The sequence below is a fragment of the Felis catus genome, chromosome A3, assembly GCF_018350175.1.
Source record: "Felis catus isolate Fca126 chromosome A3, F.catus_Fca126_mat1.0, whole genome shotgun sequence".
NCBI classification, from domain to species: domain Eukaryota; kingdom Metazoa; phylum Chordata; class Mammalia; order Carnivora; family Felidae; genus Felis; species Felis catus.
The window spans coordinates 21,719,916-21,736,748 of record NC_058370.1 but is presented as its reverse complement, the minus strand read 5'-3'; the positions used below and the strand labels follow the sequence as shown (position 1 = coordinate 21,736,748).

The 16,833-nt window shown below is 55.2% G+C and overlaps 1 protein-coding gene across 3 annotated transcripts in view; it reads left to right on the top strand.

Moving 5' to 3' along the window:
• The window catches only part of VSTM2L (V-set and transmembrane domain containing 2 like), a 37,810-nt gene extending 23,976 nt beyond the window's left edge, over nt 1–13,834 (top strand). For 2 of the 3 annotated variants that reach the window (XM_019826526.3, XM_003983480.6), the window contains 3 exons: nt 780–949; nt 2,275–2,325; nt 12,428–13,834. In XM_019826526.3, coding sequence (XP_019682085.1) covers nt 780–949; nt 2,275–2,325; nt 12,428–12,700 — 494 coding nt within the window. In that variant the 3' untranslated portion in view covers nt 12,701–13,834. The other variant, XM_019826527.3, reaches the window with a different exon arrangement.
• The last annotated feature ends 2,999 nt before the right edge of the window (nt 13,835–16,833 follow it).

The following is a 16,833-nucleotide window of genomic DNA, read 5'->3' as shown; positions in this document are numbered from 1 at the left end:
CGTGGACACATATGTGACTGTGACCGCGTGGGCAGGAGGTTGGGGTGAGGTGGGATCCTACCCCGGGTGGTCAAGGAAGGCCGCTCTGAAGGGACCAAGTTTGAGCTTTGAGCGACTTGAAGGAGCCAGTTGGGCAGAGAGACCAAGGATAGAGCATTCCAGGCATTGGGTACAGTCAGGGCAGAAGTGAGGGGAGAGTGAGGCACGCTCAGAGGACAGAGAGGAGACCGAGGGGGCGGGGGAGCGAGCCCTAAACCCCACCCTGGTGGGTTCTATCTTAGTGCGGTGGGGAGCCAGGTGGGTTCTAAGCAGGGGTTTGGCTAGGTCTGACTTGGTTTTACAAGCCCGTGGTGCTGGGGTTGCGAATAACCCGGGAGGGAGACTGGCGGGGGTGACTAGAAAACTCTGGAAGAATTAACAAAAACGGCAGCTTCCTCCCAGGCCTCCTTGCTCATGTCTTCTAACCCGGCCCTTCTCTGATCCCTCACCTGGGTGGGCGTCCCGTGACCTCCACGGACTCCGGGATAGAGACCCAGCGGGTGTGGGGCATTTGGGGCCCTGGACCGGCCCCTTCATCCCTGCGTCCTGCCAGCTGCTATTGCACACCCCTTGCCCAGCCTCAGCGAGCTCCTCCAGGGGCCCCACGTGAAGCCAGGCCGTTCGCGCTCGCCGCCCGTCTGCTCCCAGTCTTGCCACCTCTCCCCGACCCACCAGCCCTGTGCTCGCTGGCCCTGCTCTTTCCAGAGCCCCAGCCACCCCTCCCCACTTTCTCCACACAGCCCTGTTCACAGAGACGCCGCACGACATGACTGCACGGACGGGCGAGGACGTGGAGATGGCCTGCTCCTTCCGCGGCAGTGGCTCCCCCTCCTACTCGCTGGAGATCCAGTGGTGGTACGTGCGGAGCCACAGGGACTGGACCGACAAGCAGGCGTGGGCCTCGAACCAGGTACCGCCCCTGGGGTGACACCTGAGCTAGGCTGGGCGAACCCTGGCCCCGGGGGGTAGAGCAGGAGGCACACCGAGGCTGAGCACGGGGGAGGCCGCCGCAAGAAGGCCCCTCCAAAGAGCAGGGCCCCTCCCTTCAGTGTACAGGCGGGGAAACTGAGGCCAGAGGTTACAGGGCAAGGCGGGCAACCCGGTCCCCGCGCACGCACTCACCGGAGCAGACGCTGTGGGTGCCCTTGCACGCACCTGCCACCAGCCCGCCAACTCTGCCTGAGAGCTTTCTCTGGGCGACAGAGGCTGCCGGCCAGCGAGGCAGTCCAGCGATGACTGACGGAGCCGGAGGACGCATCCCCCAGCAACCTGGCCCGCAGCTGGGGTAACCGCAGAGCCCCGCGTTCTGTCCCTGAGGTGCCCAGCGAGAGTGGGTTCCGGCTGCCCACAGGGGTGCCGGGGGCGCGCTACTGACTTCCTCCCTTTTGTGGTCTCACCCACCCACTCCCCTACCGATCCAGGTTCTCTGGGATCCCCTCCCAGGTGGGCTTACTGCCCTTGAATCTTTGTCTCAAGGTCTGCTTCTGGGGGAACGCAACCTAAGACGCTTCCATTCTTACGGCTGGGTCAAGGCAAATAACATACAACACGTGCCTATCTGCCCACCCATTCGACATACGAACACGTAAATGTTTACGGACCTGCATGCGCACACACGAGCGTGCGCGCACATTCTCGCGTGTTCGTGAAATAGCCTCTAACATGTTCACAAATACGTATTGAACTCTGTGTCAACTCTTCAACACTTCCAGCCTGCCTCACAGGGCTCAGAGGTCTCGGTGCAGGGGTGGGGTGGGGGTGGGGGTGGGGGGTCAGAGGAAGCTCCTGGCCACAGATTTGCAGGTATTTGCGATTGGACGCATCTGGGGTCAGCCTGCAGGGAATAGTATGTGGGCAGGACTCTGACAGGATCTGCCACAAACACACGACCCGGGGTGTGATACACCTGAAAATGCAAACACATCCACAGACAGAGACACAAGTGGAGAGACAGATATTCCAACAGACCATACCAGGCAGGCTGACCCACCCCTCAGATCCCCAAATCCCCACATATCTAAATGCACAGCACGGTTTAACAGACCCCCTCTTTATCTTCCTTGGCTCTGACTCACCCCCACCCCGAGGCAGCAAAGAGCTGAGGGATGCCCGGCTCCAGAGCCTAGAGTGTCACTTGCCCTGTAGGTACAATCTTAGCTATTGTCCCCTGCTCCTGCCCCATGATGCTAATGCCTTGTCTCTGCTCTCTCCACCCCTCCCGCTCCCTCCCCACAGCTAAAAGCATCTCAGCAGGAAGACACAGGGAAGGACGCCACCAAAATAAGTGTGAGTTTTGGTAATGACTTCTTGCAAGGGCTCTAATAGAGGACACAGCTGTAATTTAAAAAAGAAAGAAAGAAAGAAAGAAAGAAAGAAAGAAAGAAAGAAAGAAAGAAAGAAAGGGTCCAGTTCAGCTGGGAGCTTGGGCTTGAAGATGGAGAAGAAGAAAAAAAAGAAAGGGGGAAAAAATGGCCTCGTTCTGTTTTTTAAAAGACGCAGATCTTTCAAGTTCATTGAATGACAGGCACAAAAAATGACGGGGAGAGAAGATGCATTCTCTCCTGTCGGGGCCAAGGCTGTGTGCATCCTGGATACTTTGTGTCTGTCTCAGCAGCATTTTTTTATTTGGGGAACCAACAGGGTCTAATGAGACTAAGCTGGCTTTTTTCAGCCCATCATGACTGTCTGTGATGGCATGTCATGGTCACTTGGGTCAGCCTGGTTCCCAGGGGTGAGGTGGGGCAGGGGGAACTACAGCCGAAAGATTTCAAGACTGGCCGTGCCTTCTTATGCATGGACTCATTCTATCAGTGCTACAACTCCGTAGGGAATGGCCGAGCATTTGCCCATTTTCCAGGTAGGATAACTGAGGCTTAGAGGGGTCAAAGATTTGCTGGTGGTCATGACGTGGTTGAGCTGCCCGTCTTCGGGGCTTGAACTCCTTGTCTCCAGACTCTGCTGGGGCCTCATCTGGGGACCCAGGGGCCTCAGGGAGTGACAGCTTTTGTGGAGAAGGGACGTCCCCAGCCAGGCCTGGAAGAGGCACGCAGGACTGAGAAAGGAAGGGAAAGAGAAAAGCATGCTGAGGATGGGGACAGGCCTAGGGACATGTGTGACCATGGGGGCCCGGCTGGATTGGTACATGGGGCACCAGGTCAGCCTGGCAGGAGACTAGTAAATCCACTAGAAACATTAGAAATGTAGGTGCCCACAAGGGTATAGTGTGTATGTGGGCGGGGGGGCGGGGGGAGTGACCTCCAAATTCACTCTTTTCTATTGATTCTAACACCACTTTTCAAGAGTTTGTGGGGGAGCTCTGTATCCCAAGGTCAATGAGACACAGATGTGCTGAGGAGCCTCGTCCCACAGCAGAAGTCACAGCGTAAAGAGTGGGCACCAGCAGGCATGGGGGTGCCATGCTGGACATTGAAGATGGCAGAACAGAGGCAGGGAGGCCAGGGAGGAGGGTCCCGCAGCCACTCTGACAAGAGGTGGGCATGTGAGAGAACAAGGGCCCTTAAAGCAACATTTGCGCGGTCTGCCCAGGGCCCTTCACAGCGGGGGTCTGGAAATTCAAGCCGCTTCCAGGTTAGGACAGCTCTAGCTCCCCCCTCCACCCGTGCCCCCCACCCTCTCCACAGGCAATGCCCCATTTCTTGCCCAGACACCCACCAGTGAAGCCTGGGCAGGTGGAGACCTGTGTAGATGTTAATATACCTGCAACTCTTTCTGTTGTGATTTTGGGGTTTAAGGAGTGTCTCAGGCAAAGGGAAGAATAATCTAATTGACTCAGAGGATTAGAATTCGTAGCGGCTCGGCCCCACGTGAGGGGAATGCGAAGCTGCTAATTAGTTAAATAAAATAAATGCGCTCAGCGTGATTGTGCAATCACTCCCCACCCCCAGCCCCTGTGATTCCTGTTCCAGCTGGGGCTCCGGGGGTCTGGTTAGGAACCTCACAGAGAGGCATAGACTACCTCCTCGTACAGACAGCGTCTCACACACGACAGTTCCTAAGTCCACAGGCACGGAGTTAGCCTCCACCTGTGAACAGATGCACATCCTGGTTTCCCGCAGTCCAGAAGGCTCAGACTTGTCTCCATGGCCTTCAAGGCTCCGCTCGACTCACTCTTCTCACCCTCTGTGCTGTCTCATCTTGCTTGACCTGGCTCCCCTTCCCCTCCCAACTCTGGTTGCTTCTCTGCCTTCCCGTTTCTTCCCACCTCCTGGCTTTTGCATGGGCCGGTTCCTCTGCCCAGAAAACTCCTCTCTCTTCCTTCAGAGCTCAGCTCAGGATGCCTCCCTTGACCCTGTGGCTCAGCTGGCACCCCTTTTCCCTGCTGGCCACATTTCCATCTGCAATCACCCATGTGTGTATTTGTTTCATAGCTGTCCCCCCCAACACCCGGGGCTGGGACTGTGCCTGCCTGATGAACTTGTTACATTCCCAGAGCCGAGTACAGTGCCTGGTCCATAGTAGGTGCCCAATAAATAACTGAATGGTATATACAAACACACACCCAGGCCAACGGTGGTATAAACCCAGACACAGATTTTGGTGCACGGACAGGCCAGTATGATGTGCATCCCTGCCTGTACCTGTACAGGTGACATGAAGGCACAGAGTGGCTCCTGTGGGGCCACGGGACCTAGAACCCAGGCCCTGTATCTGGACCAGCCAAATGAGCCAGGCAGGAACTCGGCCCGGTAGCCCCGTGCCTTCTAAAAGTCCTGATTGTGATGGGCAGTTCCTGATTTTTTAAAAAGTTAATTGGTTTTTATTTTTTATTTTTTTTTAAGTTTATTTATTTTTGAGAGAAAGAGAGAGAGAACACAAGCTGGGGAGGGGCAGAGAGAGAGAGGGAGACACAGAATCCGAAGCAGGCTCCAGGCTCCGAGCTGTCAGCACGGAGCCCGACGCGGGGCTCGAACTCACAAACTGGGAGGTCATGACCTGAGCCGAAGTCAGGCGCTCAACCAACTGGGGCAGCTCCTGATTTTTAACTTTGGGGACCTAATTTGAAAAACACTGTGGGAGCTAAATAGCATCACGCGCTGGCTGGGCAGCGTGGGCACCGTGGGGTCTCAGGCTCTGGGGCAGGAAGTGGCATCAGCTTCCAGGGGCCTGGTGCCGGAGGGCTCGGTGACCTGTTGGGGCTGCCGTGGTAACCCCGGGAAGGTTCAGGATCGACTGTGCTAAGGACGCAGTGGGGCCCGCACCTGGCATCCCTGAGCCCAAACACTTTGTGTAGTATGAAGTCCTCGAGAGTGGCTGTGTGAATGAGTGTGGTTTGCTAGATTAAAAACTGCCCATGAATTTGTGGTCATAAGACCCCTATTCCCAGCATGCAGGGGGGTGGCTGGAGCATGAAAGGGGGCCCAGCTCCTGTGCAGGAGACAGGTGAGGTGACGAAAGAGCTGAGAATCTTGGAGGGAGGCCAGTTATGTAGGAAGACAGGCCTCTGTGAGACAACAGTAATAATAATAAAGCAGCTAACATTTAGAGAGTGCCTGCCATATGCCAGGAACCATGATGAGCGCTTTGCTTCCCATCAATGATCTCATTTCACTTGGGACCTGGGGAAGGACCCCTGGCCTAAACACATCTCCCTTGGTAGCTTGCATATGCTGGGGGTTTTACCTTCAGGGCCTCATTTCTGTGGCTCAGGCAAATTCTTTTTCTTATTGGTGGTTTTCAAGTTCTGCAAGTTTTTCTTTTGACCTAACTCAAAGGGGACAGCCCTGAAGAGGCCTCAGGAAGCCACTGCAGCCTGTCTCTGGGGTCTCCATGAAATCTCCATGAAGCGTTGAAAGACAGTGGCCTTTGTCAGACCAAGCGGCCAGGTGGGCCAAGCCCCTGCGAAAGCCACCCAGCTGCTCCACAGGTGTGGTGCACATGTGGACACTGGGTGTTTCCGGTGGAGGGCTGGAACAGCTGGAGCAGTGCACGACGTCTGCCTCCTTCCCAAAGAATTAACAGGCCAAGTGGTGGCTCGTGGTTGACTGCGATTTTTATTTTCTGCTGTAGACGTTTCTATCTTAAATCCCTGCAGTGATTCACAATATACATAAAGGCATTAAGTCCTGAGGGCCTCCAGGGAGGCCAGATTCACGTGGAGCCAGAATCACTCCATTCATCTCAGGAATGCCCGAAACATCCGTAGAGCGGTGGGGGCCTCGAAGATGCACGGTCACACACACCCAATCCCTGTCCTCGGGTGCTCCCAGGCCAGTGTGGGAGATGGATGTTAATCCAATCATCACACGTGAGAAAAATAAAATTACAACTGTGACCATCAAAATGAGGACAGCTGCCTGGGAGGGGTCTGAGCCAGGAACCGAGGACTTGGCCTAGTCTGGAGGTTCTGGAGGGCTTCCTGGAGGGGGTGCTATTTGAAGTAAGCACTGAAGTATAGAGGTGTTGATGACTAGGAGCGGGGATCTTGGCTGGGTGTATTTTGGAGGACTGCAGGAGGCTGGTGTGGCCAAGGGGCAGGTGGGGATGAGACCCCAAGGGGCCTGGGCAAGTACTGCCAGGAGCCATGGATGGAAGGGCCCTGAGTTGGGGACATTGTGTAAAGATCTGTCTGGCTGTCATGGAGAACAGATTAGGAGGGGCCACAGTGGCTTTGGGGAGACCTGGGAGGAGGCTGGGATGATGACCAGATGAGAGAAGCTGGGACCCTGGCCAGTGCAAGGGGGCTGGACTCTGGAGAGAAGGGGAGGGGCCCAGTGATGTTCAGAGCGAAGATCGGTGGGATTCTGGGATTGACTGTGCCAGAGTGCAGAAGGAGCAAAGGCAGTGATGACGTACGTGGGAGGGTCTGGCTGGAGCGGGTGAGGCCTTCTGGGGTCGAGATTCGGAGAGACCGGGTTGGATTCTGAACAAGCCAAGGGGCTGATGAAAGCGGCAGGGGAGTGGCAGAGCTCAGAGCAGGCCCTGGCGTGGGGTAGGGACCATCTGACGCCCCATCCCCACCACAGCACCTTCCCGGGGCCACCCTGTCACTCTCAGGCTCAGCCATGAGGCTGCAGGTAGGAGAGGTCTGGCACCATGGACACACATCAGCACCTTTCCTTCTTCCCGGTGTGGCTCTGGAGAAAGATCCCAGCTCTGAGGGCCCAGGGGTGCCCCTGCCAGGCCCAGAAAGGCCTGGGCCATGGGTGAGCAGGGAGGAGGCTGAGCCTGGTCATGGCATGGACTCGCCTTGTCTCTTTCAGCATAATTAGGTGCTTAATTGCACTGCTAAGGCCTGTCGATGCTTGTGCTGAGGTGATTATGATTTACAGCCAGGCTGCCGTGCGGGGGTCTCCTCTCCTCCTGGCCTCTCCAGTGTCGCTGGAGGGCCGAGCCATAGGGTTTTCTGCCCAGTTTGTGAACGAGGAAATCCAACAGGCTGCTTCCTCCGCCCCCAAGAAGCTGGAGCAGGATGGTGGACCCCCTCCCATAAGATATACCTCTGAGGATGGGCCGGGCTCCCTCAAGACAAGGAAGGCTGGGGACCTAGGGAAGGAGGTAGGAAAGGGTGAAAAGGTAGACCTGTGGTGTACTGGTCACGGGAGGCTCACCAGAGATGTGGTTAAGGCCTGGTCTCTGTCACCAGCTGGATGGCCTTGGGCAAATCACCTTACCTCTCTGAGCCTCAGTTTCCTGACCCATGCAATGGGTATCCTGGCAGGGCCTGCATCACGGGGTTATCGCGAGGCTCAAAAATGATGCATGAAGCTTTTAGCACATCGCCTCATAGTGATCAAGTGCTCTGTAAACACTGGCTGCGAGCCCTACTCTTACTGCTGTTATGGTTTTTATTATTTGCCTTCTCCAGATGGTGCTTAAAAGGGTAGACACCAGGGCCGGAGAGAGCCGTGTCTCATGTGGCACTCTTCCTGAGGTGCGGGGTTCGGTGTGGGGTCTGGGCTCTCGGTGAGCCCGTGCAGCATTGCTGGGGTCTGGCTGCTTCCCAGCGGTGACCCCAGCACCCAGCTCAGAGTGCGTTCTTGCCCAATGTCCACCAAAGGCACGATGAATCCAGCCCAAGAGCCTGGGTGCTGGTGGCTTGCTGGGGTCAGACCCGGCCTCCCAGCACCCTGGCAGTGCTCCCGGACTCCCTCCTCCTCTCTGAGAGGCCTCTGTTCTGCTGGCAGAAGGGGCGACAGGGTTGGGGGGGCGGCGCAGAGCAGACTGCCTGGGGAGGGCTGGTCCAGGCCTCGCCTCGCGTCTGGGGGCGGGAGGGGTGGGCTGCGGCTGGTGCTCCCTCCCTAGGAGCGGCTGCTCCCAGTGCTTCGCATTATTACTCCATTAGCGCCTTGTAGGGTTGACAAATGAAGGATAATTAATATCCGTGAGGGAAACAGATGTTGAGGTAATTCGCTCCCCGCTGCGCATTTGCAACAGCATCTCCTAACTCGCCTGAGAGCATGGCAGGGCCACAGGGCCTCCCTGTGCCCTTGGTCAGAGGTGATGGAATCAGCAGGGCCGGTGGCCTCCAGCTGGGCCCAGCCTGGAGCTGGGCAGGGGAGGCTGGTCCTCAGCCCCACACCAAGAGCCTCACCGTCTCGCTACTGGGAGTCCTGCCTGTGTCCCATCTCGTGCCTCCCACTCTACCACAAGCCCATTTTTCCTGCTTTGTGGGGGTGACGGCCAGCCAGCCGGAAGGCTCAGAACCAGAGAAGACGGGCCAGGCTCCTTGGCTGTCCACCCAACCACCCCTCTTCTTCCCTCCTGGAGCCTGGGAAGCGCCCCTGTGGCCCTGCCGGTGCTGGGTGACCCCTGATGGGCCTGTCACACCATTTGGAGGGGTAGCATGCATGCATGGAGTCAGGCCTGGGTTTAGTTCCCAGCTCTGCCCTTCGCTGACTCAGTGCCCACAGGAAGCCCCTTTTCTTTTCTGAGCCTTCATTTCACCATCTGTAAAGTGGGTATAGTCATGTGTAACGTGACCTCAAATTAGAAAGCATGATATCTGGGTACCACTTCCCTTGAAGAAAGAAGGACCTAGCCTGAGTCCACTCATTCAACAAATGTTGGTTGTTGCTTACAGAGGACAAGGCCCTGGATGGTCACTAAGATGAACAAAATAAGTATCATCCCTGTCTTCATGGTGTTTTTAGTTTGGCCAGGGAAAGAAACCAAAATCAAGTCAACAAATAAATGGTTCTCAAACTGTAATAACTGCTGTGAAGGAAATAAACGGGGGGTTGTGATCGAGGGCGTCTTGGAGGAGGTGCTGTTGAAAATGAACGGGGGTCAAGCAGGTGAAGAGAGGTGGGGGAACAGCATCCAGGCAGAGAGACCAGCATGTGCAAAGGCCGTGATGTCAGAGAGACAGCTTGGCATTTGGAGGAGACGAAGGGGGCCCAGGGGCCCGAGCAGGTCAGTGGGATGAGTGTAAGCCACACGTGCGTGTGCCCAGCACAGGCCCAGGCACGTCTGCAGTGAACGCGCCCCTGCGGAGAGGGGGCCTCTTTTGCGTCCCGGCCTCCTCACTGCAAGGGCGGCCGGCGGGGGCCTCCCCGCTCCACGAGCTGGGGCTTGGCAAGAACATGACAGCTGGTTTTCCGTGCCCCCCCCCCGGCCCCCACCCCAGGAGAGAGGGACCAGTAGGGCTCAGGGCTGGGGCTGCAGGTCTGAAGCCCGCTCAGCTCCCGCCTGGCCTGGCGAGCCTGTAGTGATGCCAGCAGGTGGTGAGGTCAGCGAGAAGGGGCCGGGGACCGCTCTCCCCCGTTCTGTCTAGACAGGGTGGGGGCTGCACGGGGCAGGGCAGGCAAGTAAGAAGGGGCCCGGGAAGGATGGGAGCCCCTCCCCCCTGTCCTCTCCAGGCCCAGCTCCCCCTACCCTTTTTTTTTTTTTTATATATATATTTTTTTTTCAACGTTTATTTATTTTTGGGACAGAGAGAGACAGAGCATGAACGGGGGAGGGGCAGAGAGAGAGGGAGACACAGAATCGGAAACAGGCTCCAGGCTCCGAGCCATCAGCCCAGAGCCTGACGCGGGGCTCGAACTCCCGGACCGCGAGATCGTGACCTGGCTGAAGTCGGACGCTTAACCGACTGCGCCACCCAGGCGCCCCTCCCCCTACCCTTTTTAACTTCTTATGGTGAAAGAGGCAGTAATAGATCAGAGAGGCCGCTTGCCTTTCACCCAGCTTCCCCAGTGACAACCTTTTCTCTTCTCGTTGGCAAAAATTCTTAGTAGCTCTATATTCGCTGTGGGTTTATTCATAAGAGCCCTAATCTGGAAACTCCCCACCTGTCCATCAACTGGTGGCTGGATAAACCAATTGTGGTGTGGTCCTGTGATGGAATACTACTCAGCGATGCAAAAGGACAAACTGAGTCTTGCAACAACATGAAGCAGGCTCACTGACACTCTCTTGTGTGGAAGAAGCCACACACGAAAAGAGATCAAGGACAGACAAAACTAATCAATAGTGGCAAAAGTCAGAGTAGGTGGGGGTGAGTATTGATGAGGAAGGACCGCAAGGGTGTGCCCTAGAGGGTTATAAGTGTCCCATGCCTCGCTCTGGGCGGTGGCCACACAGGCATACATGAGTTCAATTTCATCAAACTGTATGCACTTTACCGCATACAAGTTATATTTCAATTTTGTTTTATTTTATTATTATTTTTTAACATTTACTCATTTCTTTTTTTTTTAATTTTTTTTTAATGCTTATTTAATTTTGAGAGAGAGAGAGAGACAGAGCATGAGTGGGAGAGGGGCAGAGAGAGAGAGGGAGACAGAGAATCCGAAGCAGGCTCTAGGCTCTGAGCTGAAAGCTCAGATGTGGGGCTTGAACTCCTGAACTGGGAGAGCATGACCTGAGCCAAAGTCGGATGTTCAACCAACTGAGCCACCCAGGTGCCCCACATTTATTCATTTCTGAGAGACAAAGAGACAGAGCATGAGATGGGGAGAGGCAGACAGAGAAGGAGGCACAGAATCCAAAGCAGGCTCCAAGGCTCTGGGCTGTCAGCACAGAGCCCGACACGGGGCTCGAACCCATGGACCATGAGATCATGACCTGAGCTGACGTCGGACGCTTAACCGACTGAGCCACCCAGGCTCCCTGGGTTTAAAATGTTTTATTTTAAAATTGAAATATGGGGCACCTGGGTGGCTCAGTCGGTTAAGCGTCCGACGTCAGCTCAGGTCATGATCTCATGGTCCATGGGTTCGAACCCCACGTCGGGCTCTGTGCTGACAGCCCAGAGCCTGGAGCCTGCTTTGGATTCTGTGTCTCTCTCTCTTTGCCCCTGCCCCACTCGCACTCTGTCTCTCTCAAAAATAAATAAACATTAAAAAAAAATTTAGGGGCACCTGGGTGGCTCAGTTGGTTAAGCATCCGACTTCAGCTCAGGTCATGATCTCACGGTCCGTGAGTTCGAGCCCCGTGTCGGGCTCTGTGCTGACAGCTCAGAGCCTGGAGCCTGTTTTAGATTCTGTGTCTCCCTCTCTCTCTGACCCTTCCCCGTTCATGGTCTGTCTCTGTCTCAAAAACAAATAAACATTAAAAAAAAAAATTTTTTTTAATTTAAACCCAATCAAATAAGCACGGAGCCAAAGTACAAAGACAAATATTACAGACACTCTTGCTCCCCACAACTGAAGTGAAGTTAGTATCCTGATATATTTGTGATCAGCAACCTTTTTTTTTTTTTCTTAATGTTTTATTTATTTTTTAGAGAGAGAGAGAGTACTAGTGGGGAAAGGGCAGAGAAAGAGGGAGACAGAATCTGAAGAAGGCTCCAGGCTCCGGGCTGTCCGCACAGAGCCTGATGCGGGGCTCAAACTCGTGAACCGCGCGATCATGACCTGAGCCCAACTTGGACGCTTAACTGACTGAGCCGCCCAGGCGACCCTCCCCCCGCCCCGCCCCGCCTTTTTTTTTTTTTTTTTTAAAGAAGTAGAACATTTCACACTAAGCGAAGACTTCACTTTGCAGTCTATCCCAGGTTCACGGACCTCCCCTGGGCTCCAGCCCAGAGACGACCACTGCATCCCCTCCCGTCTGCTTTCACACTTGCACACACGTTGTCTCCAAAGCCAGGATGGAGTGTTTTTATGCGTTTATTTACAGAAATGACGTGGCCCTGAGGGGCTCGCCAATGAGCTCTCCCTCCCTGAAGGTGCCTGAGCCCAACTCTAGCTCAGGCTTTTTAACTGCTGTGCGGTATTCCATCAGAGCAACTGACTACCGCCTGCTTACTCGTTCTGTTGATGGACACTGAAGTCGTTTCTACTTTTTTGCTATTGAACTCTCCCACTGCCCTTGTGGGAGTGTCTCTGGGGCCCCGTGCTGCAAGCGTGCTCCTGGTTCCAGCGCTCCCCGTCTTCCCAGCTCCCACCTGATGGCCAGGTCATGGTCTCTCTGTCCCCTTCCCCAGGTGGTCAAGGTGGTAGGCAGCAACATCTCCCACAAACTGCGTCTGTCAAGGGTGAAGCCCACGGACGAAGGCACCTATGAGTGCCGTGTCATCGACTTCAGCGACGGCAAGGCCCGGCACCACAAGGTCAAGGCCTACCTTCGGGTGCAGCCGGGGGAGAACTCGGTCCTGCACCTGCCCGGAGCCCCGCCCGCTGCGCCCGCCCCACCCCCCCCAAAGCCGGGCAAGGAGCTGAGGAAGCGCTCGTTGGATGAGGAGGCCTGCAGCCTCTAGACTGGTGCCCACCTGGCCGCCCACCCACCCCGCGCCCCTACAGCTGTACAGAGTGCATGAGGAGCCGCTGGACCCCTGGGGACGGGACCGCCTGGGTCCAGCCGCCTCCCCATCCCCAAGACTGCCTGTGGCCACCACGTCGGCCCTCTGCCCACCACTCCCTTGCTCAGCATGTAAGCCCTGCCCGACCCTCCCTTTTCAGACCCCTGCGGTGACCTGGCTCAGAGAAGGTGGCCCCAGGCACTAAGGGGACGACCGCCCCGAACGCTGGGGTGGGCACCGTGCCAGGGCCGGGCTGCCTCTCTGTCACCAGCTTCAGTGGAGTCCAGTGTTTTGCTTTGCTTGCTTGTTCCCCATCCTGTCCCAAGCCAGGGCCTCCCAGCCTTATTCTCCCTCCTTCCCCATCATCCCCCGCTTGAACCTGGGGGTGTGGACAGTGACCCCTCCCTGAACTTGGACTTGAATCTTCTGAGCAGAACTAGGGCCTCTCCCCTGGCGACACAGCCCCCAGGAGAGCCTTGCTCTGAGCCCGTGGCCTGTAAACAGGGTCACTCGGGCCCTGGGAGGAGAGGGAGACACCTCACTGCCTCCTGGTGGGTCCTTCCTGTCCAGCTTCCTTATACCTAAGAAACAGCTCCCTGTCCCACCTTCTGCAGAGGTGGGGGGACCAGGAATCTGCCCGTTTACGTGGCGAGTCCGAAGGAGGGCCTTTTCCCCTCTGACCCAGTGGCCCAATGCAGAGTTTTGCACCAGCAGGACCCCTTCGAGGGTCTTCGAGGCTCTCCCAGGAGCCCCCCTCTGCCAGCTCCCAACGTCCCAGCCCCCTTCTGGGGCCCATGCCACGCCCTCTCAAGGGCCTGGGGCTGTTGGGAGCCCAAAGCCCCCCAGTACCAACCTCCTCACAATTCCTAATCAGGGGGGACACCCGCCCCCTGGTGATTTGTAAATATTTCTATTGGGCCCAACACCCCCTGGGAACTGGCTCAAACCTCTGGCCACCCCTTAGTGACGGGAGTTGGGATATGGGAGAGGCCGAGGGCTCTGCCCGGGGGGTGTGTGTGGGTAACCCTGTACACATGATCCAATCCGTGACTAACCAGCCAACCTGAATAAAGCGGTTTAAAAAAAACAAAACAAACCCTCGGGCAGTGTCTTTCTGGGGCATTTGTGTCTGGAGCAGTGCGGCAGGAGAGGCACAGGTGGGGACGGCTTGGCCAGCAACTTCTCGCTTCCGCTCTCTGTCCCCCAAGCGCAGAACGTGAGCTGGCTGGGGCACGAGGGGAGGGCCAAGGGAAGCCAGCCTTCGTCCAGCTCCAGTCCCGTCACCAGGCACTTGAATTATTCTTAGATTTTGAGGCAATCACACATACAGAAGAGTGCATAAAACACGCTTACGCTGTTTTGTCAATAAAGACATTATAAAGCAAATACGGGCGAGCCACCACCTACCAAACCACAGCAGTCCAGAACAGAAGCCCCCAGCCCAGCCGGTCCTGATCATACCCACTTGCCTCCCTCTTAGAGAGTAACCACCGCCCTGACTTTTAAGTTGGGCACGTTTTTCATGTTCTTTTCATAGCTTTACTGCCCATATGTATGTCATCGTAAGCAATACAGTGGGGTCTGGTCTCTCACTTAGAACTATATGCACGGAATCATATCATTTCTGTCCTTGCATGTACTGCCCTGTGAGCGTCATTTGTGTGTTGCATGTGTCTGTAATTTGTCCATTTTTCTTACTGCATGAATATCCCACAACTGACTTATCCATTCTACTGTTGACAAAAATTTGTGTTCCCACCTGGGTGCTCTTATCAATAACATTGCCATGGGCATTCTCGCCCAGGTCTCCTGGCGTACGTGAGCATGAGATTCTCAGGTGGGTTTGCTGGGTCAGGGGTTTAGGGATCTCATTTGCTCCCATGGGTGTGGCCATCACCGTATTACAGTTGAGGAAACAGCATCAAAAGGTTACGTAGCTTGCCCAAGGTCACCCCATCGTTGAACTCTGCTCTTCCAGACCTGGACCCCTGCTGAACATCACCACCTCTCCTGTCATGCCCCGGGCTTGGATTCCCCTTGGCTCATGCCAGAGGAGTCCCACCTGCTGAGAATCTCTCTGCCTGAGGGTGTGTCCTTCTGGGGCTTTCGGGTGAAACCCTCACAGCCAGCTAGTCCCTCCTCTGCACCTACAGGAACCACTGGCATCACCCACACTGAGCCTGGGGCATTAGCCTGTCCCCGAGCTCCCCTGCAGCCAGACTGAGTGAGCCCTCTCTCAAGGGCAGGGACTGGGACCTAAGAGTGCTTGGTTGAGCACTGAATGTGCCCCCGGCCCTGTGCTGATCACCACAGCAGCCCCAAAGGGAAGTGTGTATCCCCAGGATTGAGATGGAGAGAATCAAGTGTGGGAAAGGGTGGGTTGGAGGCTGGCCGGCTGGCTCACTGGATAAGGACATGAATAAGCCAGGCTATGAAGCAGGGCTGGGGGCCTGCTGCAGAATCCAGGTATCCCTGCGCTGGATGGTCTATATGGCCTGTGGTCCTGTCAGATCAGCGGCCAGCCTTTCTCAACAAATATGGTCCCTTCCAGAAATGCCAAAGTGCGAGGCAGGCCCTGACAAGCCCACGTTCCTCTGGAAAGGTATGCGGGGTACAGACTTGTGCTAGAATGATAATACTCTGAGTCCCTATGCTGCACCAAACGCTGGTGAAAGGGCTTTCTGTGGGAAATCCCGAGATTCTACAGGATCTCATTTTACACACCCCCTGTTGCGTGTGCCCCATCTCCAGTCTCTCCCACCTTCAGAGGGGCCCTCACCTCCTTGGAGGGACTTTTCTTGCTCCATTGGGAATGCAACCCAGGGGAGAGGAGTGCCTGGGTTAGAATCCCGCCTCTATCCATCCTTGCTGGACATCCTCAGGACCTCGGGCACGGCTCGTCACCTCCCCGAGCCTCAGTTTCCTCTTCTGTGAAATGGGGAAGCTCCCAGGAAGGTACAAATAGAAATCATGAGATTCCACTTTGCACACACTTTGATGACGAGAATCCAAAAGATAATGACAAGCGTTGGCGAACGCTCATACTCCACGGGCGGGATTATAAAGTCATGCGGCAGCTTGGGAAAATAGGCAGTTTCTCAGAATGTGAAGCACAGAGCTACTCTGTGACCCAGCAGTGCCACTCCCGTGTATATACCCAAGAGAACTGAAAACATGTATCGTGCACAGAAACGTATGCAGGAATACTCACAGCAGCATTACGCATGATAGCCAAAAAGTGGAAACCACCCACATACCCATCAAGTGACGAATGGATACACAGGATGTGGCCTATCCAGACAATGGAATATTATTTGGCAATAAAAAGGAATCCTACACGCTCCATAATAGATGAACCTTGGAAATATTATTCTAAGTGAAGGCAGCCAGACACAAAAGGTCACACACTGGACGATTCCATTTATATGAGATGTCCAGAACAGGAATATCCACAGGGACAGAAAGCAGCCGGTAGTTGCCAGGCCTGGGGGCAGAGGAGAGCGGGAAGTGAATGCTAATGGGTAGGAGGTGCTTTTGGGGATGACTGAAATATTCTAAAAGGGATTGTGGTGATGGATGCACAGCTCTGTGAAGACACTGAAAACCACTGAATTGTAGACTTTACGTGGCTGAACAGTATGGTGTGTGAATTATATCTCAGTAAATCTGTTGAAAGAAAGGAGTTGCTCCTAAATACAGCACGGTGCCCGTGGGAGGCACCCAGGAAATTCTGACTCCCTATTAATATTGCTGTGATTCTTTTTAAAAAATTTTTTTAATGTTTATTATTTATTTTTGAGAGAGCATGAGTGGAGGAGGGGCAGAGACAGAGGGAGACACAGAATCCAAAGCAACCTCCAGGCTCTGAGCTGTCAGCACAGAACCCGACAAACTGTGGTGCTCGAACCCACAAACTGTGAGATCATGACCTGAGCTGAAGTCAGATGCTTAACTGACTGAGCCACCCAGGCGCCCCAATATTGCTGTGATTCTTATGTGGAAGCCAGAGCCCCGTTGTGCTGACCTCAGAGCATCTGGTGGACAGAAGTTTCTAAAAGGTACCTAGTTCTGTCCTCAAGTCTCAGATAAAC